This window comes from Orcinus orca, chromosome 16, assembly GCF_937001465.1.
Source record: "Orcinus orca chromosome 16, mOrcOrc1.1, whole genome shotgun sequence".
NCBI lineage: Eukaryota > Metazoa > Chordata > Mammalia > Artiodactyla > Delphinidae > Orcinus > Orcinus orca.
Window position 1 is genome coordinate 43,796,872 of NC_064574.1, and position 23,954 is coordinate 43,820,825.

Consider the following 23,954-nt stretch of genomic DNA (forward strand, 5'->3'; position numbering starts at 1 on the left):
CATTCAGCTCAAGCTGCAATTTAATTTAGATTTTAAATTCCTTATTAAAATCCCCTTCTAAGAAGCACCCTAAGACAAAATAAAGCACGTTCCTGCAGTTGGGTCCGCAATGTCAGGCCAGCTCACACACACGGGTGTGGGAGTGCAAACAGCTGGACACCACGGGGTTGTCCTCCAGACGGGGCAGCTGTTCTGAGTGAGGGCGGGAAGGTGGGGGCGGGAAACACGGGCAGGGCGTGTGGGCGGGAGCCTCTTCATGCATATGCATCACTCACGTGTTGGGATGTGCACGTGTGGCTATTTTTAAAAAACAAGAGCCTACTTCATTATCACAAAGACACTCAGTGAATGACTTGCATATTCTGCTCAGCTCAAAAACATTCCATGACTTATTTGGGAATCTCTGGGGAAAAGTCCAGTTGTTTATTTTTTTCAGATGTGAAATCACCAACCTATAAACAGACCAAATCAATTTTCACTTCTGCCTTCATGCATTTTTGATTCCTTGCCTCTGGAGTCCATTAAGTATCTAAACTGTAAGGTATCATGGAAGGAAGGGGCTGGGAGGCCCACCAAGGCGGGGGTACTGGGTGGGGGGGAGCTGGTTTTCATGTCCTTGTCAAGTAGAGCCTGGAGCTTTAGTGCTGACGTGGCTAAGCATCTTCCTGCTCTGTCTTTTCCTGCTGTGTTGCGTGCAGACCTCTGTCCCCTACCCCAGTATTGACACTTCACGCAAACCACCGGGCAGAGGACAGCTGGCTCGTTTCCAGTGTTTGCATCCTGGTGGCCTCCCTCCAGCCCTCGAGGGTTGTGATTGTGGCGACGCCCCAACCCAGACTGGGTCAGGACACGCAGGAGGGGGTGGGGACTCCCCACGTGGCTGTCCTGCAGGCTTAGCGCTTCTCAGGTTGTACACTTGCATCCCTCTCCTGGGCCTGCCCACTCCAGGGTCAGGGATCCGTGTCCACAGGCCTAACACGTGGGCTTATTCAGCAGTCACGTCACTCTGGACCCGCTGCAGCCCTGGGAGGGGTCTGTCCAGTCTTTGTCCGGCCCGTGATCCCCTTCCGACTGTCCCGGATTAAAGCCAGATCCTTGCTGAACACACTGCAACCTGGAGCTCGGCGCTCGCTCCAGACCCCACGGCCGCCGGAGGTGATGAGCCCAGATCCTCACCCGGCAGTGCCGCGAGTCACAGTCGAGGGGGCTCTGCCCGGCCAGACCCCAGAACAGCCTGGGCCTCCACAGGGCCAGTCCCGGACAGGGGACGACGCCAGGAGGGCCCGACGGGGGCTTCTGTGTGTCCGTCTGCTGTTGTCTCCCCAAGATGTACAGACAGGATTTAATCCTGCCATCACATGTCACCCACTTGGGCAGGTTTTTGTTTAAACTTTGGTGAACAGGGACCTCAGGTGCCTGACACCCGGGGTGGAGGGACATGGCTGGTGCTCACCGAGAGGAATCAGAGGAGCAGAAACCCTGGAAAACCCTTTATTTCAAGTGGAACACATGAGGTTCAGCTTATTCCGTGAATAGTGCATATGCCACAGGAACGGCTGCGGGCCTGGGACACAGCATCCCGTGCACAGCTCAGCCAGCATCCTGCGAGCCTGCGGGGACGGGCCGTGAGAGGGTGCATCTGGGGCTCCAGCCCGACTGACACCGCTGGGCTGCAAATGGCTCAGGGCAGCGATACATCCACTGGGCTCAGAACACAGCTGCTACACGAGCACGCAGCACCACACAGACATCACTCACTCACAGACACAGATATCTCACAGCAGCTCACGCTCACGTTTAGACCGCTTCGAGAAGCCAGGGCACACGGGCCACAAAGAGGCATTTCCTCCAGCCCCTCTTTCCAGTCTCAGCGCCAACCCGCCAGCTAACCCTGAGCCACCCGAGGACCCAAGGAAGCAGCTTCTGGATGACGTCACAGTCTACACCCACGGAGGAGACGCCTGGCCCACCAGCCCAGGGGGCTCCCGCTGGGGGCAGTGGGACAAAACAAGACTCCTGTCACCGGACGTGTGTCACAGCCGCCCCAGCCCTGCGATGGGACGGTGGGGACAGCGGCTGTGCCACCCTGGCCTCAGCCTGTGCCCCTTACCCTGTCTGGTCACTGGCCACCGGGAAACAAGTCCTGGGCCGTGTTCCAGCACGTCCAGGGGCCGGTCTGTGAGGTCACGGGGAGGAGGGTCTCAGCCTGTGCCATGACCCCCTCCCCGCACACTGGGGGTCCCAAAGGGGCCTGTTCTCACAGAGACAGTGCTTCTACGGGGATGGCTGGCAGCTGGGCTCCTACAAGGTGGGGCTCTTCTGTCGGCTCAGGGAGTCGATGTAATGAAAAGTGGCCCCCAGAGCCCAGCTGGTCTCCACGTTGTCAATCTTCCGGGTCAACTTGAAAAGACAAGGGGCGGGGGGGTGGAAGGGAGCACGTGCGTGTGAAAGGCGGGCATGTGCTCGCGACGGGTGGGGGCTGGGGGCACCGGGGGAGTCCCCACCTTCAGCACTTTGTCCCCCGGGAAGCCGAGTCCGTGGAGCAGCGAGCTGACGTAGGTGAGATCCAGGCACAGGAAGGGGCTGCGCGGCGGCTGGGTCTCCGCCGTCCGGCACACTGAGGGGAAAAGGGCTCCTGGGTGGGGGAACGTGGAGGGGGGGCAGTGGACCCTGTGGTGCAGGGGTCCCTGGCAATTGTGAATCTGCTGGGACACTTTGGGGAGTTGAGGTCACCTGAGTCACAGAGAAAGAGTCAGAAAAAGTGAAATCAAGGGAGTCTGTTCCTCACAACACTGGGACTAGAAACGCCTGCCTCCACTGCCCAGGCCACACAGGGCGCGGTGGGCCTGCGGTCTGAGCTAGCTCAGCGGCCCCTACACACTCTCACACCCCCGAAGGCTCGTCCGGTCGACAGTCAGGGGCCGACCAGGAGCTCTGGGGCCAGCGTCTGTCTCATGCCTGGGCCAGCGTCCTGCCTCCAGGCCACTCACCGTACTTGGCCGCAGTCTCAAAGTCTCCGACCACAAGGCTGCCTCCCTTCTCTGCATCTGTGGAGGAAACGGGGCACCCAGTCTGCACCAGCACCGTGGAGGCGAGACAGCACTGAGGTCCCTGGGCCTGCGCCTGGGGTACCCTGGGGGTGGGGGGTCAGATGCAGGTGGCCGCACGTCTGGGCATCGGCGTGCAGACGACGGTGCCCTGGCTCCAGCTACAGGGAACCTGCAGACCAGGCGGCCGAGGGGTAGCTGCTGGGGTGCCCCAGAGGGAGGGGCCTGGGCCTAGGTGAGGGGTGAGAGGTCACCTTCCGCCTGGACCGGCTGGCTGCTATTCACACTGGGTCCGAGAGTGTAGCCCAGTGGGGCCCAGCGAGCCAGAACCTGACAGCTTCGGTCTCTCCAGGGCGGCTTTCTGTGGACATTAACGTTCTCACCCTTGCCACGGGCAACACGTTCTAATATCCTCAATCTATTTCATCAAAACACATGTCGGGTCACGACCCACTGAAGTGACCTCACAACCCTCTGGAGGGTTTCCAGTTGGTCTGACCAGCACCGGTCCCAGATTCACGATACCGTCTTCTGTCCTGACGGTATCGCGGGCTGGGGAGGGGTCAGGGTGATACCCCCAGGCTCCTGAGGGCGATCTGAGGGGTGGGCTGAGTCCTCCTGCTGGCCTGGGTGCCAGTGGCTGACGGTTTGAGAATCACACGGCGAAAGGAGAATAAACCGACAGCGAGGAAGCCTCCCTGCACTGAGCAGCTCAGAGAACTGACTTATTTATAAAAAGGGGGCCTATTACTCTCTACTCAGTGACACGTCCCCCGCCCTCCATTTCTATCACCCTGATGTGACTGACGGGCCCTCCACCCGGGGACCCACACCCAAGTCCCTGCACAGCCCAACCGAGCCCCACCCTTACCTATGAGGCCCACATTTGCGGCAAGGTCATAATAGTAGGAAAAGGCATAAAAATCCACGTCCTTCACTTCCTCCGTCCTGTGCACTTTGTTTCGGAGGATCTCGGACACTCGGCGGGCGCACAGCTGGTAGAGGCTCCCCGCTGGAGCGAAGGGAGAGCAGACTCAGCGGTCAGTGGGCTCTGGGCGCCTGACCACATAGCCCAGGGTGACTGCGACCTGGGGGTGCTCACCAGCAACTTTTCAGGGGCCACGTGCTGCGGCCAGCTCAAGGGGAGAAACTGAGCATGAAAGGTGGCCCGAGAGAGTGTGGCCCGACCCTGAAGGTCACGCGCCTCCAGCTGGGCGCCTGCAGCTGCCGTGACGCAGCCCAGTGGGTCCACCCCACGCTCACCCTGCCAGCCCTGTGCTGAGCTCGAGTGTGCACTGTCCCACCCCATCTCACCAGCCGCCTGGGTGGGGCCTGCACCTCCCTCCTGTCACAGATGAGGAAGCTGGGGCCTACAGGCAGCGTGCCAAGCTCACAGGGCTGGTCACTGACTCCTTGCTCAGAAGGAGAGCGACAACACAAGACTGAGTCAGTGGACATGGATGCCCACAGCCCACACCTGGACCCAGGTCTGAGCTTGCCCCAGCCCTGCTCCACGTCTGACGGCAGCTCCATTTAGCTCTCCCAGGGCCCTGGGAGCTGCACCCTTGCACTTGCGACCTCATCTCCCTGCACTCTCCCTTGTCTGACCCGTCACACCACCTCTTCCATGTTCCTTAAACATAGCAGCCGCCTCTGGTCCTTTGCATGTGCTGCTCCCTCGGCTTGGCACTCACTTCCCATTTCTTCATGTCTTGTCTCAGGTATCACCCCATAAGGCCTTCCCTGGTCGTCTTTAGACCGCGATCCCCCCTGGTACCCACAGCCCCCTTCCGTTTATCACTGGATAGTAAGGAACGTGCATTTGTTCTCCACCCTGGGCTCCTGGCACAGAGGTTGTAAAGCCTTGTAAGACCCTGAGTGGTGAGAGTGAGAGAGACGCTCTGTGATTCATAATAAGCCCCTTTCAATCCACCTGGGTTGTGCTAACGAGGTGACTCCCGGTGGGTCCTGATGGCTTCAGGACGGGAGCTGGTGATTAGAGGGCTGAAACTTTCAGCCCCACCCCCAAGGGAGTGGGCAGGGGGCTGGGGACTAAGTCAGTCACCAGCAGCCACTGAGTTCATCAGTCCCTCTGCCATGAGCCTTGTGAAAACCCTACACAATGGGGCTCAGAGAGCTTCCGGGTTGGAGACACATGGAGGTGCTGCTCCCGGGGAGAAGATGCTCCCGGGGGGGAGGGGATGCTCCCAGGGAGAGGGCGTTGCTCCCGGGAAGGGGGCTCCCGGGAATAGGGGGGCTCCCGGGGAGAGGGGGGCTCCCGGGGAGAGGGGGGCTCCCGGGGAGAGGGGGGCTCCCGGGGAGAGGGGGGCTCCGGGCGCCCTCCTGACACACCTGCCCTGTGCCTCTCTCCCATTTCACTGTTGCTCAGCTGTGTCCTTGATAAGAAGCCAGTGATAGGAACATGTTCCCTGAGTTCTGTGAGTGCTTCCAGCAAATTATCAAATTTGAGGAGGAGGCCGTGGGAACCCCTGATTTGTCGCCGGTCGGCCAGAAGAATGGGAGGCGCAGCACTTGCAAAGGTCGGGGAGGGCCTCATCTGATGGGGGCTGCACTGACTCCGGAAGTCAGTGTCGGAACGAAGTGAATCGCAGGACACCCTGCCGCTGACAGAGAACTGGCCGCTGTGGGAAAACCCCCACACGTTTGGCGTCAGAAGTGCTGTGAGTAGCGACAGCCCTGTCACCAGAGGCAAACCTCACACCCACGTGCCCAGCTTGGACACAACGTTTCAGCATCGCTTTTAGAAGAAACTCAGAGCACAGAGCCACGGGACCCTGTGGGTGAGACAGGCCTGGGGCTCTGTGGCCTCTCCCGCCCTCGCTGGAGCACAGGCGGCGCGTGTGGGACGAGAAGCCATTTCCCACAGAGCTGCCAGGCCCGCAGCCACACCTGGCTGTCTGCTCGAAGCCGAGGGACGTCCAGATCCTCCCTCACTGGAGGCTTGCTGGGAAATCGGGTCCCTGGAAGAGCGGCGGACAAGGGAGCCCTGTGCAGGGACCCCGCAGGAGCTGGGGGTTCCAGAACCATAGCCGGCTTGCGGGCAAGTACACACTTGTCTGAGACAGAGGCTGGGTGGTCCCCCTGCTTCTCTGAGGTGTCCGGAGGGAAGGGGCTGCCGTCGACCCTCACGAGCCACCCACGGAGGATAAACGTGCCGTACCTGCCTCCTGTCCTGACACCCTGTACGTTACTTCAGCGTGCTCCCACTCTCCTCTAAAACCGGGAGACAAACAAGGGCTGACCAACTCTGCTCCATCCTCAGCTGAAACAGAAAGAGACAGAGTCGGATAAAGAGCACTGACCGTGGTGGGGTGAGGGCAGGCCTGGAGCTGAGACGGGGCCCGCTGAGGGGAGGCCGACAGCACTGAGTGTCTCAGGTCAGCACCGAGGGCCTCGGAGGGTCAAGGGAACACGCTTCCTTTTTGCCGCGGGATGGACTTGCGGAAGCGTCCCGCGTCAGCTTCGGGAGGCGGAAGCCCCAGCAGAGCCACTCCCAGCTCACGGCCACAGAGGGGCTTCGGGGTTCCAGGCGACGCTCATGACGACCCCAGTGGCTCCCCGTGGGGCAGCCTCCAGGGCCCCAGGACGCCAGCCCTCGGGGACACGTCTCCTGGCGTCCTGCCGAGTGGGTCCCTGTGCCTGGCTGATTCTGGCCTGGGCCCGCCTGCACCAGCGGAATGTGCAGGACACAAGGCCGTGGGACTTCAGGAGGCTTTCCTTCCTCTGAGCCGCCAGGGAGAAGTGCAGGCTGCTCTGCGGGGTAGAGGCCAGACACGCGCCCAAAATGCCACCTCACAGGACCCTAGGGACCCCAGCAAAGGGACCGCCGAGTGGATGACTGTGCAATCCTGAGATAAGACGACTGCTGTTTGCAGCTACTCAGGGCGGTGGGTGGTCTGCTGAGTGACAACGACTCACACGGCGGGAGACGCCTCCCTAGGGCAGCGAGGGGTCTGCACCCCTTCTGGCGGCTGTCACAGGCCCACATGAAGACACACGGCTCCCCGCCGCTCTGCAGGGTCGGGGTGCAGGAGGGACAGGACTCTGAGGCCGGCACAGACGGGCAGGTGGGTGCCTGCCGTCTTCCACTGGCTAACAAGTGTTTTCTGGCCCAGAGTGTGGTCGTGGGTGTTTCTGAGATGTGGACGCGTTTTTGGTTTGCAAAAAAGGGGCCACTGTTACGAGGTTAAACAGCAGGATGTGCGTGGAAAACAATTCCAGTGGAACATTCCCGCTCTGTCAGAACAGCCAGGCCCTGGAAGAGGCAGCGGAAGTGCTGGGCTGGGGGTGTGCGTGGCCGAGAACACGCTTGGGCTTGCGCACGTCTGACCGAGGCCTTCGAGGGGACAGGCCGAGGCGGCCTCAGAGCAGGGCCCCCGCTCGCCTCGGGCATGTGGTCCCCTGAACGTCCCAGGGGCTCGAGCGCCCGCCAGCAACGCCTGGCTTGTCCCAAGCCAAGCACGTCAGGGCAGGATGGCGCAGAGAGGGCCTGGGAACGGACACAGGCTTCGTCCCCAAATGCCACGTCTGGAGGAAGGCAGAGCCCGTTCCAAGTCCCCTCGAGAGCAGAAGAACACAGGGGACGTTCTCAGGAGCCAGAACCTCCCCTGAAGCCCCCGTCGGAGCCCCCCCACCCCATGCGCCCAGTGGTAAATCCTTACAAACAAGCCAACTCCGATCACACCCAGTTTCTTGGGTTCCTAAGAACCCCTGCAACTCGGTGATCCAGAAACCGCTTCACTAGCATCTTTCTTTAAAAGTAACGGAGAAGGTCTTCAGGGGCCCACCAACGAGGTCTGGGGGGGCACCCTCTGGGGCTCCCGAGTCCTGCTGGCCGGGAGGGCTCTGAACACTGCACCCCACTCACCAGGCTTTCCCTCCTTGCCGCCTAGAACCGCCAGCCGCGCCGACATCAAGCCGAGCCCCAGGTAGCTGCGGAGAGAGAACCCAGGTGAGCGGAGGCCTCCCTCAACTCCGCCTGCAGCACGTTCGCCAGCCTGGATCCAAAATGTGGGGGGAAGGAGGAAACCAGGGGCAAGGCAGCAGCTTCCCGCTTCTTCCAGGAGCTCCCTCAGTGGGGTTCAGGGCATCCAGCGCCTCAGCTCGACAGCGAAGGCTCTTACTTGGTGGGAGCTCGTCCAGGAGCTGTGGACACCAGCAAGGGCGACACACAGGTCCCCAGCTTTATGGTGTGGACGGGCCTCACGGAAAGAACCTATTAAAGGCGCCACGTGGCAAAAAAGACGGCCCAGAAACTTCCTGCACCATCTGTGGACTCTTCCCCACTTTCCCAAAAACCTTTTCCAAGGCAGAAGAGAATAAGTACAAAAGAAGAAATGTAATCTTACTACAGGTGAATTTAAAAAGGAAGAAGAGGAGGAAGAAGAGGAAGAAAGAAGGAGGGAGGGAGGGAGGGAGGGAGAGGCTGCAGGGGGGTCTGCAGCAGGGATTTTGGGACCAAGTCTATGGCCCAGCACCCTGGTCGCTCCCCAGGTGGGAGGCGGAGGCTGGGGGAGGCCTGCAGTGCTAAGCTGAGCCACGTGCCTGGACAGTGGACCTCTCCACGCTCAGTCCTGAAAACAAACCTGTAGGAGTAGAGCCTGTAGGTCCTATTAAACATCTGGAGGGATGTGAGGAAGCCGGGCGGGGAGGTCTGAAGGGTGCCCTGGGGAAGAACACAAGGGTTAAAGCACCTTTCCTGCTGGCCTTTATAAAAAATTGTCCCCCACTCCCTCAATTCAAGAACAGGGATATTCACGGATGTATTCAATTAAATTAGCCTTTCATCAAATCACATGCTGTGAAACAGCTTGGAGCAAGCAGTGAAACACTTTGTCTTTCCTCTTTTTTTTTTTTTTTTTTTTCTGGCTGCACCAAGAGGCCTGTGGGATCCTAGTTCCCCGACCAGGGACTGAACCCACACCCCTTCCAGTAGAAGCATGGAGTCTTAACCACTGGACTGCCAGGGAAGTCCCGTGTCTTTCCTCCCTGTGAGTAACATTTACCCATTCTGGGAAATACGGCCCAACCAGAAGAGTTATGCGTAAATTTAAGGCTATTCCATTAATGCTAAGTTTTATATTTATTTATTTGGCCATGCCACGCGGCATGCGGGATCTTAGTTCCCCAACCAGGCATCGAATCCATGCCCCTTGCACTGGAAGTGCAGAGTTTTAACCACTGGATCGCCAGGGAAGTGCCAAGGCTCTTCCATTAAAACTAAAAATAATAGTAATAATTTAAAAAGTGGCAGATGAGGAAAGTGCTTTTTAAAAACAGCACGCAGCCTCAACTGGAAACGTTTTCGTGTCGCTTAGAACAGCGGTCCCCAGCCTTTTTGGCACCAGGGACTGGTTTCGTGGAAGACAAGTTTCCCACGGACAGGGAGACGGTTCAGGCAGTAATGTGAGCGATGGGGGGCAGCAGATGAAGCTTCGCTTGCTGCCCGCCGCTCACCTCCTGCTGTGAAGCCCGGTCCTACCAGTCCGCAGCCTGGGGGTTGGGGACCCCTGCCTTAGAACATCCATCCTGAAAAGGCCTGAGGCTCTGTCCCATCTGAGTCAGACTCCGGCCCCTACCTGGAAGCCCTTGCGGGGGGTTGAGGAAGAACCCACCCCACACCCTCTGCCCCAAGGTCTCCAGGTAGTATCTAGTTTATCACCCTGCTGAAGACCAGATTCCTATTTTCTTTTTTCCAGGCAGAGTTAAAATCAAACTAAGAAGCATTCACTGCGGGTGATCTGACCCTCAGGAGAGAAGCTGAGTGTACAGACCTCCCCCGGGGCTGAGGCTCCCCCATGGGGCAGGTGGCCTTGGGGGCGGCGGCGGGTTACCTCGAATCTCGGGAGGAAGGTGATCTGGGTGGACCCTCCGCCCAGGTCCAGCATGCCCACGTTGCTCCTCCCGGGGGTCTTCAGACTGCCTGCAGCACCGAGAGTAAAATCCACACAGCAATGCCCGTTAGTAAACAGAACAGCAGAAAAGGGGAGGTTAGAAGCCAGGCCCTTCCGTGGAAAGAGAACAAGACAGACAGAAGCTGTGGCCACTTGAAAATGTCCATGTGCATTTGGGGGGCGTGAAGGACAGCTGCCCCGGTGGTGGCTTTCATCTGAATGAAGGACAACCTGTGCTCCTGGGGCCTGGGCTCCTGATCTGTCACCTGACGTGGCTCCCCATCCCCGGGGCGGCAACTCCTACAGGCAACTTCCTGCTTTCTCATCCATCTGTCAGACACACTGGTCTTGTCCATAATTACAACAAAGGGACAAAAATCCACATCCTGAGAGTAATCTAAGAAAAATGACTCCTTGCCACCTGTTCCCTGTTCTACCTACAGCAGGACTTCAATTAGAAGGTGATCAGCATTCGCGTCACGTCCAATATTGACTAGTGTGACTCAGGGCTTCTCTCAGGAATGAGGACGGTGGCCAGGGGACGCCGCTGTGGGAGCAGAGGCAGAGCTGAGCCTTTGGAGAAGGACCCCCTGCATCTCCAGCATTTGCCTCTGCAAGCTGGGTGCCTGCCCCACCCATCCCAACACCCTACTTCGGGTCAGCAACCCGAAGGGGTTATTTTAGAGTGGAAATGAGGCCCCTGCTCTAAAGACCTGTGTCTGTGAACTGCTGGCTTTATGATGAAGGGAACCCACCTGTTAGGAAGTTCACGGTGATCCACGCGGAGACACCTGCAAGAGAGGGTCACAAACAGCATCTGAATCACCTGAGATGCTGTAAACAGCAATGGGAACTCATGACAGCTTTCCGATTTCAGGAGCACAGGGAGGCCACTTCCTCACTACTCTCAGTCTCCAGATCAGGTACAGACACGGGCATCACTCACAGAACCATCCAGCTGCTTCTGGCAGCCTGCTCTAGAAGACACCACCTAAAAATCAGCGTGCTCAGCCAACTGTCACATCTCTTGGTCACACTCTTTAGCAACTGCCTCTTTCTGGAAGAGGTAGGATGAGAAACAAATGTTCCCTTTCCCTCCACCCAAACAAACCCTTAAGGTCACGTTTAAAGTCAGGGGCTGGTAAGGAACCTTATGAAGTGACTCTCCCTTAGAATTAATGCAACAGCAACATTCTAATGCATCAGCAACTGGGGTTCTCTCTAAATGTTCTTAAAACAGAAAAGATGGGATTTCCCTGGTGACGCAGTGGTTAAGAATCCGCCTGCCAATGCAGGGGACACAGGTTCGAGCCCTGGTCCGGGAAGATCCCACATGCTGTGGAGTAACTAAGCCCGTGTGCCACAACTACTGAGCCTGCACTATAGAGCCCGTGCGCCACAACTACTGAGCCTGCACTATAGAGCCCGTGAGCCACAACTACTGAGCCTGCACTATAGAGCCCGTGTGCCAAAACTACTGAGCCTGTGCTCTAGAGCCCGTGAGCCACTACTACTGAGCCTGCACACCACAACTGCTGAAGCCTGTGCGCCTAGAGCCCATGCTCCACAAGAGAAGCCACTGCAGTGAGAAGCCCGCGCACTGCAACTAGAGAAAGCCCACGCGCAGCAAAGAAGACCCAACACAGCCAAATTAATTAAATTAATTAATTAAAAAATAAATCAGAAAAGATGATTTGTTTTCAGAAACGTGATATGTGCCAGGCTTGGAGCCAGTCACGAGGAGAATGTCTCTATCACTGTACCCAAGAATACAGTGCTCTGAGACGGTCAGACTGCGGACCGGGGTGGGACCGGCACTTTGGTGTCTGTGCCTCCAACCAGGGAAGGCTCCCAGCGCAACGCTGACAGCAGCCCTGCATGCAGCCCGCCTCGAGGGGCAGCCTCATGGCACATGGAGCTTCTGGCGACTACCTTCGTCCGTCCCGTTCATGATGGAAACACAGTCGTCCCCTACGAGGAACGGCGACGCCTCAAACACTTCTTTCACCTAAATGTAAAGAGAGACAAACCTTTATCGTTTAGAATCTAAACTCACAGTCCCAATCACTGCCCTGCTTTAGGACAGGACACGAGGGGTGGGAAGCCCCACAAGGCGGATCCCAGCCCTGGGCCGCCACGTGGCCTGGTGGGCACGTTCCTGGGAGAGGACCTGGCACAGGGGAAGCGAAAGCGGTGAGCAACTGTGTTTGGCTTTATTTCCTTCTCCATTTTTTTTTTTTTTTAGCAATTATTGATACATAGAAACTTCAGTACGTCTGCACTTGTGTCCCACAATCCAACTTGAGCATGTGAAGGTATTCAGTAGTTTTTATAAGGGACCTTGACAAACCTGCAACGATCTGTCATTTAGCAGCTAACAGGTTCAGAAACAGTGCGGAGGAGGACTACTTTGCTGAGAACACTTTCCCTGATTCCTGATGGTAAGAACCCTGCAAGCACATGTCAAAGACAGGCTCCAGAGCCGCCTGCAGGGAGGTGCAGGGCTTGCGCAGACACAAAGGGGCCTCCTCAGCAGTCACATCTGAACATCAGACCAAGAGCGGAGCCTGCACTTCCCACGAGGACGGCTGGCTTGAGCCGAAATGCCAAGAATTCAGGTCCCACGGCCTTAGACACTCGGCAAGTTCTTGGATGGAAGGAAGCCCTTCAAAAACACAATATATTTTTAACACCAACTTGTTCTTTTTATAAAACAGATTCATTCTAGAAAACATGAATAGCTTTAAACATCCTGAGAAAGGAAGCATCATTCAGCCACAACCCCTCCACCGAAGGCGACACTGCTAACATTTCGACATGCTTCCCTCCTTGGGGAGCTTCTCCGTGGCCTGTCTGCCTGCTTGGACGCGGGCTGATGTTCCATGTTTTCAGTTATCTCAAGTCACCCGCCCCGGGGTAACTGGATGAGCTCACCTTTCGCAGTAACTTCTGAGCCTTTTCTCCTGGTAACAGACGTAAACCAGCTGTGGCCTTGAGGACCAAGGGGGTGGCCTTCCAGAATTCAAAGGGTATGTCCTGTTTAGCAATGTCCAGTAACTCCTGAATTCCCGGGGTGCTCTGTGAACATGGTGGGTAGAGCAGGGTTTGCACTCAGTGTGCAGGGGTCACAGGTGCTCCCCACCCTTTCGGTTTTATTAATTTATCAACGTATTTTTTCTAATTTTCCAAATCAGCAGAGACAGCGACTCAAGTGGTGCAGGCAGGAGCGTGGGGCGGACCTCGGCAGCGGAGCGGGCCAGGGTTCTACGCGCCTGGCAGCCGGAACCCCGCCAGCCCTGCCACCAGCCCCGAGCAGCCTCAGACGAGCTGCGACGCCCCTGGACACCATGAGTGAATTCTGGGGTCCCTCACGGCACTAAAACCCATGAAGAGCTACACCGAGGAATCACTTCACCTGCCGGAATGCTGAGCTCTCCATGCTGGACCAGGGCCCGTGGGGGGTGGGCTGGGCAGGGCGGGGGACGACTGCCGTGAAGCCTCGCCAGGCGTGTGGAGGGTACGATGCTGGGGGGGGGGGTTTAGCAATGCCTGTGGGGGACACGTGTGCCTCTCACTCAGAAACCCCCCAAGAGTTCACCCAGGCGACGCCCTGGCATGTGAGGGGAATGAAGTGCACATGAGATGACACAGAGCAGCCTTTCCCAAACCGTGAGGAGCGAAGGGTGGCGGGGGTCACCTACAGGCCTTCCGGAGGGGCTGGCGCTTCAAGTGCAACGTGCACACGCATGGCAGGACAGAGCACTCTACTTCCTGACGGGGCGCAGTCTCCAAGGCACACTGCTCAGCCCCGGGAGCAAAGCGCATACAGCGTGAACGTGCTCCACTGTGTGTGTAAATAGAGGGGCCGAGAACACAGGACAGCGCGAAACCAGGGACACTGTCCTCCTGGAGGAAGTGGGAGGGGTCTGCTGGGAAGCTGTACCAGTCACCCCACATGAATGTGTGCTGCCTGCCTGAACGAGTAAGACTTAAAAAGCCCCATGAGGGGCTTCCCTGGGGGTGCAGTGGTTGGGAATCCGCCTGCCAAGGCAGGGGCCACGGGTTCAAGCCCTGATCCGGAAGGATCCCACATGCCGCGGAGCCACAACTACTGAGCCTGTGTTCTAGAGCCCACACGCCACAACTACTGAGGCCACACGTCACAACTACTGAAGCCCGTGTGCCTAGAGCCTGTGCTCTGCAACGAGAAGCCACCGCAACGAGAAGGCCACACACCGCAACGAAGAGTAGCCCCCTCTCTCTGCAACTAGAGAAAGCGTACGTGCAGCAATGAAGACCCAATGCAGCCAAAAATAAATAAATAGATAGATAAATAAATTTATAAAAATAAATAAAAAGCCCCATGAGTTTATTCCAAGATATATCATTTAATCAGGTTTAACCTCTAGAGTCACTCATTTCGATTTGTTTTCAATTTGTTTCTTAACCAAGTTACAGGAAAGCAAGGTCGTGACCTCACTGTCTGGGATCAGGATGCACCTGTGGCAAGGATGCTGCGTCAGCTTCTGATTTAAGACGTGCTGGGGCCAAAGGAACCGACAGCTGCATGAGGGGCTGCTTTCCGGAGCCCCCTGGAACACAGGTGCCCTGTGTTCGTGCAGCTCAGAAGTGTAAACGCCACCAACTTACCAAAGTCACCATTTGACGGTTCAGCTAAATTTCTTTTACACTGATTTGGTTCTGTGGATTTTGCATAATACATTTTTTTTGACTTTAATTTTTTTAGTGAACATTTGTCATCTTCAATCAGAGAAACCGAAACAAAAAAAAGTTAAACTTTCAAATAATGTTTTTTCTAAGTTTGTAGCATTTGTGCTTTTAAATCACACCGTAACTTCTGGGCGGCATGCGGGCCAGCTGGGGGATATATGTGGTGTGTGTGTGTGGTGTATATGTATGTGTGTGCTGTGCACGTGTGGTGTGGTGTGTATGTGGCGTGGCTGTGTATATACGTGTGGCTGTGTGTGTGTGTGTATATGTGTGTGATGTATGTGGTGTATGTGTGTGTGCTCTGTATGTGGTGTGGTGTGTGTGGCTGTGTATGTGGTGTGGTTCTGCGTGTGGTGTGTATGTGTATACATGTGCAGTGTGTGTGGTGTGGTGTGTAGTGTTTGTGGGGTGGTGGTGGGACCTCCCACGGGTGCCAGTGTCCTCCATAGACTGTCCTATGCAGTGAAATGTCCCAGGTCAGCACAGCAGAGACGCTGCTCTGGGAGGACGGCTCTGCATCTGAGAGAAAGAGAGTCACTTTAACAAATCGACAGAAGGCAAATTTGATGAGCAAAGAGAGACGAGAGAACACTGTTACCTTATCAACGTCATCAGCATAAGCAGAAAGACCTGGCTTCAGTGCTTTGAAGGTTTCATGGGTCAAGGTGGGAGTTTCTAAAGGAAAATCATGTTTTAGAACAGGTACAAGTGTGAATACAAACACAGATACATGAATCTATACAACTATGAGGAGCCACACTTTCAAGGCAGACTTCTGAAAACAGACCTTCATTGTTTCTCATCTAAACTCTGCCTCTTTAGTTTGGCTACACAATGAATATTATACTTAATGATTTGGCCAGAACTTTTCCTATTTAAAAAAAAAATCAACTTTATTGAGGTATAATTTAAATACCAAAAGCTACCCATTTAAAATGTTAAATTTTAACATAGTTAATTCTTGCTGATTCAACAAATAGAGAAGCAGGGAATTCCCTGGTGGTCCCACGGTTAGGACTCTGTTCTTCCACTGAAGCAGGCATGGTTTGATTCCTGGTTGGGAATTAAGATCCTGCACGCAGCAGCGTGGCCAAAGAACGAACAAACAAAAAAAACAGAAAAAAACCCAACAGAGGAGCAGGGCAAATGATTCCAAACTGCAAATGTGAAAATCATTTTCTTAATTCTAGGTAGGACGCATTATACATTCTAATACATTCTATTCTATACATTCTATTCTTTTTTTAAAAAAGAATATTTCAGCCTTTTTTTTAAAAAAATTGAGTGTTTTAGATTATTAGGGGTCTGGACTCATGTGCTTACAGCAAGGGAGAGTATTCCCAGGCACACCGAGGCCAAGGGGTGCTGTCCGAATGCAGACACATAGACCAAGGAGGAAAAATCAGCAACAAACTTGCTGTAAGGAGGTCTCTCCAAAGAAAACACGCCGGTTCATGGCTACTGAAGGATTACATGCCAACACACGTTGCCTTAAACTTAGCTTCAAAACCAATTTTGGAGGTAGGTTAAGTCCAGCATATAAATATTTAACCATTATAACAAGTTTAAAAATAAAGCAGATGAAAAGTAGGTAAACGTGCCATGAGAGGTTTGAAGAGACCTACTAAAGGCATCCGGAACACCAGTTCAGTTAAACGCCCAGAAGGGTCAGCACCAAAGCAGAGGGGAGGGACCCCAGCTGTGAACACCGACCCACAAGGGGTGGAGGGGGGACTGGGCGGCGCTGGGGGTCTCCCCAGGGGAGAAGCCCGCTGGTGAAGATGCCCAAACTCCACCCTCACTCCTCCTCAGCACCCCCCCGGGAAGCCAGGCCCACAGGCTCTGGTCCCAGCTTTACTCTCACTGAGGCCACTGCCATCTGTCACCCTTGTTGCCTGGCCCCACTGGGCAGTTCTGTGTTGGCCTGGGCTCCGGGTCTTTGCTCACGTACCTGACTTTCCTGGACTCCCCGCTCCCACTGGTCTGAACCTGGGGCTACTTCCTTCCTTAAACTCACCCCTGGCCTAAGTCATGGTCCTAGCCACCCAACCTGCCTGGGACGCTGGGAGGGGACAGGCCACCCCAATGCCTTCTGGGATCTCAGCTGCCCCTAGGTGGTCACCAGATGCCAGTGCGAATGAGGACATCTGGGACTCCTGGGCAATGGCACTGGCGACAGGCTCCCCGGGGAGTCCCAGGCCGGGAGTCCAGCCCACCCTGAGGGCCCATGCTTTGCTGTGTGATGGAGGACAGGGGAGCGCGGCCAGGGCTTACTAGCCGGTACCTCCAGGCTGCCGGCTGAACTGGAAGACGTGCACTCGGGTGCCAGTGCTCCCCGCGTCGAACATGATGCCGTAGAAGACCTCAGGCCCGCGGGCAGCTGTCCCCGGGGGACTGCGGGACTGCTGGTCCCTCCGGGCCCCCGTGGCCACCTCGGGGATGCCAAGGAAGGCCTGGGTGGCGGAGGCCCAGTGCCACTTGATGTAGGCGACGTAGATGAACAGGCACACGAACAGCCCCAGCGGGTACGCCACCTTCGTCACCCTCAGGTTCCCATTGTTTGGTACTTTTCTCATTTCCTTGTCTGCTGAGGACTGTGCCACAGCGGCTGGTGGAATGGGAGGAGAGGCAGGAAAAACCTGTTAGGCTGCGAGGTTCTAGGGCAAGTCAGAAATCCCTGCGCACAGGGACAAAAAGTTCCTTCAACCAGAACTTTGTCCACAGGTCTGCATTTTTCCTGTGGAGTCAGAAGTTTCATTTGATCCTCAGAATGATTCTGGAAGGTGGAATCCCCATTTTGCAGAAGAGGAACTGAGGTTCATAGAGACTAGACAACCCGTCCAAGGCTGTCGGTCCTGCAGGTGCTGACCTGGGCCATAGCCCCACAGCCCGAGCATCCCCTCTAGGTGCTGGTCCAGGCAAACGGCTCTAAACTCACTGCTATTGCAGCTCTATTTACAATAGCCCGGAGATGGAAACCACCTAAGTGCCCATCATCGGATGAATGGATAAAGAAGATGTGGCACATATATACAATGGAATATTACTCAGCCTTAAAAAGAAACGAAATCGAGCTATTTGTAATGAGGTGGATAGACCTAGAGTCTGTCATACAGAGTGAAGTGAGTCAGAAAGAAAAAGACGAATACCGTATGCTAACACATATATATGGAATTTAAGGAAAAAAAATGTCATGAAGAACCTAGGGGTAAGACAGGAATAAAGACACAGACCTACTGGAGAAGGGACTTGAGGATATGGGGAGGGGGAAGGGTGAGCTGTGACAGGGCGAGAGAGAGTCATGGGCATATACACAGTAACAAACGTAGTAAGGTAGATAGCTAGTGGGAAGCAGCCGCATGGCACAGGGATATTGGCTCGGTGCTTTGTGACCGCCTGGAGGCGTGGGATAGGGAGGGAGGGAGGGAGGGAGATGCAAGAGGGAAGACATATGGGAACATATGTATATGTATGACTGATTCACTTTGTTATAAAGCAGAAACTAACACACCATTGTAAAGCAATTATACCCCAATAAAGATGTAAAAAAAAAAAAAAAAAGCCACGTGGGCGTGGTGTCCCCAGACCTTTCAAGGTAACAGAGATGTATATGCAGTCCATTCTCTCCACTCTCCCTTTTTCTCCCATGTTGGTAACTTATATTTAAAGGTTTAAGATCCTGTCCCTTGGGGACTGCAGAGCCACAGACAGATCAGAGAAACGGCTCATTCTCCTGGGAGTTTCACAACAGATACCTCTTGTCATTCATATACATGTTCCTGCCGAGAGGGAAATGATGCCCATGTGCTTTCAAAGCCCAGAGCAAAGGAAATCCACTCAGCGCCCCTATGTTTGGTTCAATGCACCCCAAAATGGAGGCACTTGCTCAGCGGAGGCACTGGGCGGGAACCCGAGACTTCAGAGGACGAGAAGCGAGGCGCCTGGTTCTCGGGGCTCCCCTTACCCTTGGGGACGTCCACCCTGGCTGTCAACGTGGGAGGTGGAGTGGACGTCCCAGCGGGAGGGAGACAGGCACGTGCCGGGTGGGAAGCAGGGCGAGTGTCTGTGGACCAGAGCCCTGGGGGTGTGTGGGCCGCGATCAGGACACAGGGATGGTGGCGGGGGAGGAGGGCTGGAGGACAGCGTAAAGGCCCTCACAGGGGAGGGGGAGCGGGGGCCGGGCCTAGAAGCGTAGGGGGCAGCCTGTGGTGGCCTCACGCCAACCCCAGGCTGTCTGGGGGTAGGAGAGACGGAACAGTGGCCCTTGCGGGGAATCCAGCACTACAGTCACACCTGGATGCCTGCGGCCCCTGGAGCACTGTCCAAACCTTGGGCCAGCCCTGTGCCCCTGCCAGGGGAGAGGCCCTCCCAGAGGCTCACCATCCAAGCTCGGACGGGGCAGGGGGACAAGACAATGCACCCCTCCCTGAGCACAAGGGGCCTCAGGGAAGGCTCTCTCAGCAGCTCCCTCCCCAAGACTCGCCCTCCCCAGCCCCAGCTCAGGCCTCACTTCACTCTCAGAATAACATCATACGCTGCCCAGGCCTGGCCGCCATCGGCCTCTGTGCTTAGTCTCTACCTCTCTTGGCCCTGCTCAGGTGGGCCGACCTGGTCCTCATCCCTAAGCCTCAGCTGACAAGCTGCCATCCCCACCTTCCCTGACCACCTCCACAGTCATGTGCTCCATGACTCCCTGCCCCCTCCTGACCAAGCACCACCATTATCTGTGATGATGATGAGTCTGTGGGATTTGTTCCTGAAGGTCTGTGTCCCCTCGAGGCCATCAGCCCCCGAGCGCAGGGACTTAGCCTGTCTTGTGCTGCTACAGCAGTCTGGAACACAGGCCTTTATCTAGGACAGCCTTAAATATTCTGTTTTTTTTTTTTAAGCATCCTATTTCTTTGGTCCTTTATCCACACCCCTGCAAAACCTACCCAAAATGCTATGCTCACTGCCGCTCTGAAACCTGCAGCCGGAGGCTCCTCCTTTGTGTTCCTTGGTGCTCTCCACTCTCATTCCCTGAGTAAGCTGCATGTGGAGTTGTTCATTTGTGTCTCCCTTCCCTCTGGTGAGATGGTGCCTCTCTGGAAGCAGGGACCAGCCCAGTCATCCTGATCTCCCACCCATGACACAAGGCCAGAGCCCAGCAGCTGCTCAGCCATCGCTTGCTGGTGAAGAAAGCGAGCTGATGACATAGCAATTCACCAAGAGGCATGGATGATGCTTAGGACCCATGTGATGGCCATGTGGGATGGGGCAGGAGACAGCAGGGACCAGGTTTTCTACACGTCGAGTTTGAAATGACAGCGGGACATCAGTCAGAAACAGAACTGAGCCTTGTGAAAGATGACAGGTTTGAGGTTGGTGCTTGAGGAAGCCATCCCCAGGCAGCCAGCTCTCACCCGGCAACAGGCCCTGTCAGAGGTCTCCTTTGGTTAGGTTATAGTAACCCAAAGTTTCCCACTGCTAAGTGATCATTTAACAAAAAAGTATTTCTAGGGAAAGTTCTAAAGCTACTATTTCCAAGGATGATTAGTGAGGACACAAAAACAACACTAACATCTTACAACTCTGAAAGCGTTTTATAAAACCCTTTTACGTAGTCCAATTTTATCATGTCCTATGTTAGTCTAAGAAGCATAACATACATGATCAGACTAACAGGTAGTATATTAAATTTCGAGGCAAAGCTTGCTCTTCATTAAATTTGTCTACCCATTTAAAAAATACCCCTTTAAATATGCTAGATCCTGTTACCAGAGGCCCACAGGCTGGCACTTATATACCACACGACATATGATGACTTACTTCCATACAACAGGACCAAGGCCCGGGAATGTCTGTAAACGGACTTGCCTGGGATCACACAGCTGGCACGCAGCAAGGCAGAGGAGTTTCTGGCTTCTGTCTCCAAATCACATGTGCTTCATCACTTCACTTTCCCTATTCATATAAGACTACTTCAGACGACCGAAAAACACTCATGTGAAATTACATACACATAATCATTCAAGTTACACACCAAGTTCAGGGTGACATAAACAGAGGCCAAACAGAACATAACCCTGAGGGGGCACAGAGCCAGGAACAGCCTGGCCCACAATCACCTCCATGGCCCTGAGGCCCGAGCCTAAAAGCCAGTTTCATTCCATGGGGTAAGGTGCTTGTCCAGAGCTAAGGAGGGGCAGATCATATTTCTGTGACACCACTAACACCACAGTGGCCCTCTCCAGAGGATCACCAAGGAAAACAATTTTAGATGAGTTTTGTTCTTTAAAGGAGAGTCTAGAACAAAGCTGTAAGGAAAGGTAAGCCTGGAGGGAATGGAGTAGGCTGGGGGGTGGGGCAGGATGTAGGCGCACAAAGGCAAACAGAGGTTTGGCTGAGCTAACCTTGCTCTCAGCGGGCTCCTGGGGCGGGGGTGCCTCCCTCTGTCAGGGGCAGACGGGGTCAGAAAGGAGAATCTCGGTGTGGGGCTGTGGCAGTGATGTGGCCCCGCCCCATCCCCCTCCCCCGACTAGCTTTCTAGGAGCTGGGGACGGCAGCTCGGCTCTCAAAATACAAGTTCTATCCCAAGGTTAAAATACCCAAAAACGGCCGTGCGTGCAAATGACTGCCGCACATGCTTAAAACCTATACAAAATTAAAGCACATGAACAAATACTAAGTCTCCTGGTAGGTTTAAACGGGCTTTTCTCCCCTGCCTGTCCTGCCCCTATTGGATCTCCTGAGCCCGGCACAGAGCTGGGAGCGGGTCAGCAGACCCTGGATGAATGAATGAAGACAGCAGTGCTACAGGCTCCCTGGGGGTGGAGACTCCGACTGTCTTGCCCACCCGGTGCCAAAACACCGACCGCGCCCCTCACTGGTGAGCGGAGTCCTGGCTGCCAGTGACCCTGAGGCCGCCTCCAGGCGCTGCCGCTTAAGACCGGGTAGTTGCCAGGCGCTGGGTCTGAGCCCCGGAGGCCCCCGGCCCTGCTCCGCCCCGGCCCTTCTCCAGGGCGCAGCGCACAGTGCCCGAGGGGGCCCACATGCATAGATATCCCGGGCCCGGCGGAACCCGCCGCTTACCCTGCAGGGCCCTGTGCCCCACCCACGGAGCGAGGTGCCAGTCCCGGGGGAGTGCGCGGGCGGCGGAGATGGCTTCCCCGCGCTCCCGCCCCACCGGCTTCAGCGTGGCCTCCACCCGCGGGCTGCGGGAGGAGGATCTGGAGGCGGGGCCCCGCCCACGTGCACCGCGCGTCAGCCCAGTGCGCAGGCGCGGTGGTGCGGCCCACTGCACAGGCGCCGTGACTCTTCCCGCCCGGGTCCGGTGGCGGTTCCGCCTATCCTGGAGCCTGGCCGGTGTTGTGGGGGAAGCGGGGTCTCGGCCTTGTGGCCCCCGCTCCTGGCCCCGCTTATCGGGTCCCCCGCGGCACGGCGGAGAGGGCCATCGTCGTCCCTGGCCGAGGAGTCAGTCCTGCAGCCTCACAACCTTGACCAGCTGTGGAAATTTTGGTTTTCCTTGGGCTCTCCCCCCGCCCCGCCCACCCAAAGGCTTTCTTTTCCCTTAAGGTAACGCACGATAGAAAATGCCACCACAACAGGACAGGCAGTGCCACCAAGCCCCTCCTGTTCCTGACCCCCATTTTCTCGTCTCTTCCCGGAGGCCGCCAAGGTTGCCGGCTCCTGCCTGGGTCGGTCGTCCATGCAGCCCCGTTTACTCAGGGTCCTGCTGGCAGGACGGCCCACGTGTCCCCTCGGTCAATCTCCTCTCCTCACCAGAAGGCAGCCCGGCTTCCAGCTTCCCTTGCTGTGGGTGTGCGCACGTGACGGCGTCTGGCCAATGCGGTGTGGGTGTGCCCCTTCGAGGCCTGGCCCTCGGAGAACCTTGGTCTTGAACCCCTCCCCACCCCTCCCCGTGGCCTGAGTTTGTTGTTGAGACAGGGACACCTGAGAGTGAGTGGGTGCCCACAGGTGGGATGTAGGGACAAAGTACTAGGCCAGGACTGGGCAAGGCGAGTGTGTCATCACTGCCAGCACCTGGTGGGACTCTGGCCTCGTTTATCAGGTTGTTTGGTGAACACTGGCTCTGTTTGGTCAGCTGCACCTTGGGCCCACAGTGCTACCGCTTCCTTATTCTGGGTGACTGAACTTTAGCCCACTCACAAGGAATGAGCCCAAGCCAGTTAAGCTCCCATCAACCTTTACCCTGGCCTCATCTGATGTGAAAACTGGAAGAGTGCCTTTTGCTGATGCAGACGGTTAAAGGTCGAGACCCTCCTCCCCAGCAGATTAAAAACCTCTGGTTCCCATCAGTGTGGATGTGCTTCTCTCCAGTAGTCAGATTCTATTTTTAGCTTTGGTCCCTTTAAGTTTTCCTGTACCCCTTTGGCAGTTGTGAATGCCTCTTGGTCGTCCCTCCACCCATCTGCCTGTGTATAAGTTACCCACGATAAACTCCATAATGGCACTATAGAGTTGCCGCTTCATCTTTCAGTCTCAAGGTTCCTTCTCAGGTCGGAGGATGTTATTCAATGTCTCCACCACCCAACACAGGCCAAACCGGGAGATTCGGTTGTTCAGGCAGCAGTTAGCCAGCACCGTCCCTTGTTCCACAAGTTTGCTGTCATGAATAATGCTACGGGATCCCGAGGACTGTCTCTATGCACATGTGAAGGTATATCTGTGGGGAAAATGCCTAGAAGAGGAATTGCTATGGTAAAGGGTACGTCCTTTCCCTTTTTTTCTTTTAAATATTGGATCCATATGGCCAAATTGCTCCTTACATATTGTACTAATTGACATGCCCACAGTAGCGTATAGGAGCATGGGTTTCCGCATTCTTTTGTTTTGAAATCATTGATTGCGGAACTATGATGGCTCTGCTTCAGTCTACCTCACTCACAACATCGCTTTCACAATATTTCACACTTAGAATTTCTAGAATTAGTTTTACTAACATAGGCTTTGCATATGCTATCTGCTGCTTGGAAATCACTTCCCCCAGGTCTTTCCTTAGTAAAATGCTATGGTCTGAATGTTTGTGTCTCCCCAAGTTTATATGTTCAAATCCTAACCCTCAAGGTGATGGTTTTAGGAGGCGGGGCCTCTGGAAGTTGACAGGCAGTAGTGCCCTCCTAAAAGAGCCCCCAGAGAGATCCCTCACCCCTTCTGGCACGTGAGGTTGCAGTGAGAAGCCAGCCCTCACCAGACCATGAATCCTTGTTTTGTATTTCTAAATTTCTCTCATCTTCATTATTTCTTTATTTCTATATTTTTA

At 55.5% G+C, this 23,954-nt stretch overlaps 1 protein-coding gene across 5 annotated transcripts; it reads right to left on the reverse strand.

The window, feature by feature from the left end:
* Positions 1-1,475: 1,475 nt before the first annotated feature.
* On the reverse strand, positions 1,476-21,919 carry ENTPD6 (ectonucleoside triphosphate diphosphohydrolase 6). Of its 5 annotated transcripts, XM_004270495.3 has the most exons (15): positions 21,764-21,919; positions 20,501-20,635; positions 16,977-17,300; positions 15,291-15,367; positions 12,896-13,039; positions 11,894-11,969; positions 10,717-10,752; positions 9,902-9,990; positions 8,654-8,733; positions 7,936-8,000; positions 6,229-6,330; positions 3,919-4,059; positions 2,991-3,047; positions 2,505-2,617; positions 1,476-2,400 (listed from the first exon to the last, which is right to left on the reverse strand). In XM_004270495.3, exons 3-15 carry the CDS (start codon positions 17,266-17,268, stop codon positions 2,302-2,304), a joined length of 1,371 nt encoding a protein of 456 aa, XP_004270543.1. In that variant the 5' UTR covers positions 17,269-17,300; positions 20,501-20,635; positions 21,764-21,919; the 3' UTR covers positions 1,476-2,301. The 5 variants fall into 5 exon arrangements, with proteins under 5 accessions (XP_004270543.1, XP_049555978.1, XP_033285317.1 ...); XM_049700021.1 differs by lacking the exon at positions 12,896-13,039; XM_033429426.2 differs by having other exon boundaries at positions 1,476-2,617.
* Between the last annotated feature and the right edge of the window lie 2,035 nt (positions 21,920-23,954).

What these genes read in the sequence shown, in the direction of transcription:
- ENTPD6 (XM_033429426.2), bottom strand. Translation starts at nt 17,268, where the DNA reads ATGAGAAAAGTACCAAACAATGGGAACCTGAGGGTGACGAAGGTGGCG. An exon ending in CTCAGAAGTTACTGCGAAAG is followed by an intron (nt 11,970 to 12,895) that starts GTGAGCTCATCC and finishes CTTTACATTTAG; the next exon opens with GTGAAAGAAGTGTTTGAGGC. An exon ending in CGGCAAGGAGGGAAAGCCTG is followed by an intron (nt 6,331 to 7,935) that starts GTGAGTGGGGTG and finishes TTTCTGTTTCAG; the next exon opens with CTGAGGATGGAGCAGAGTTG.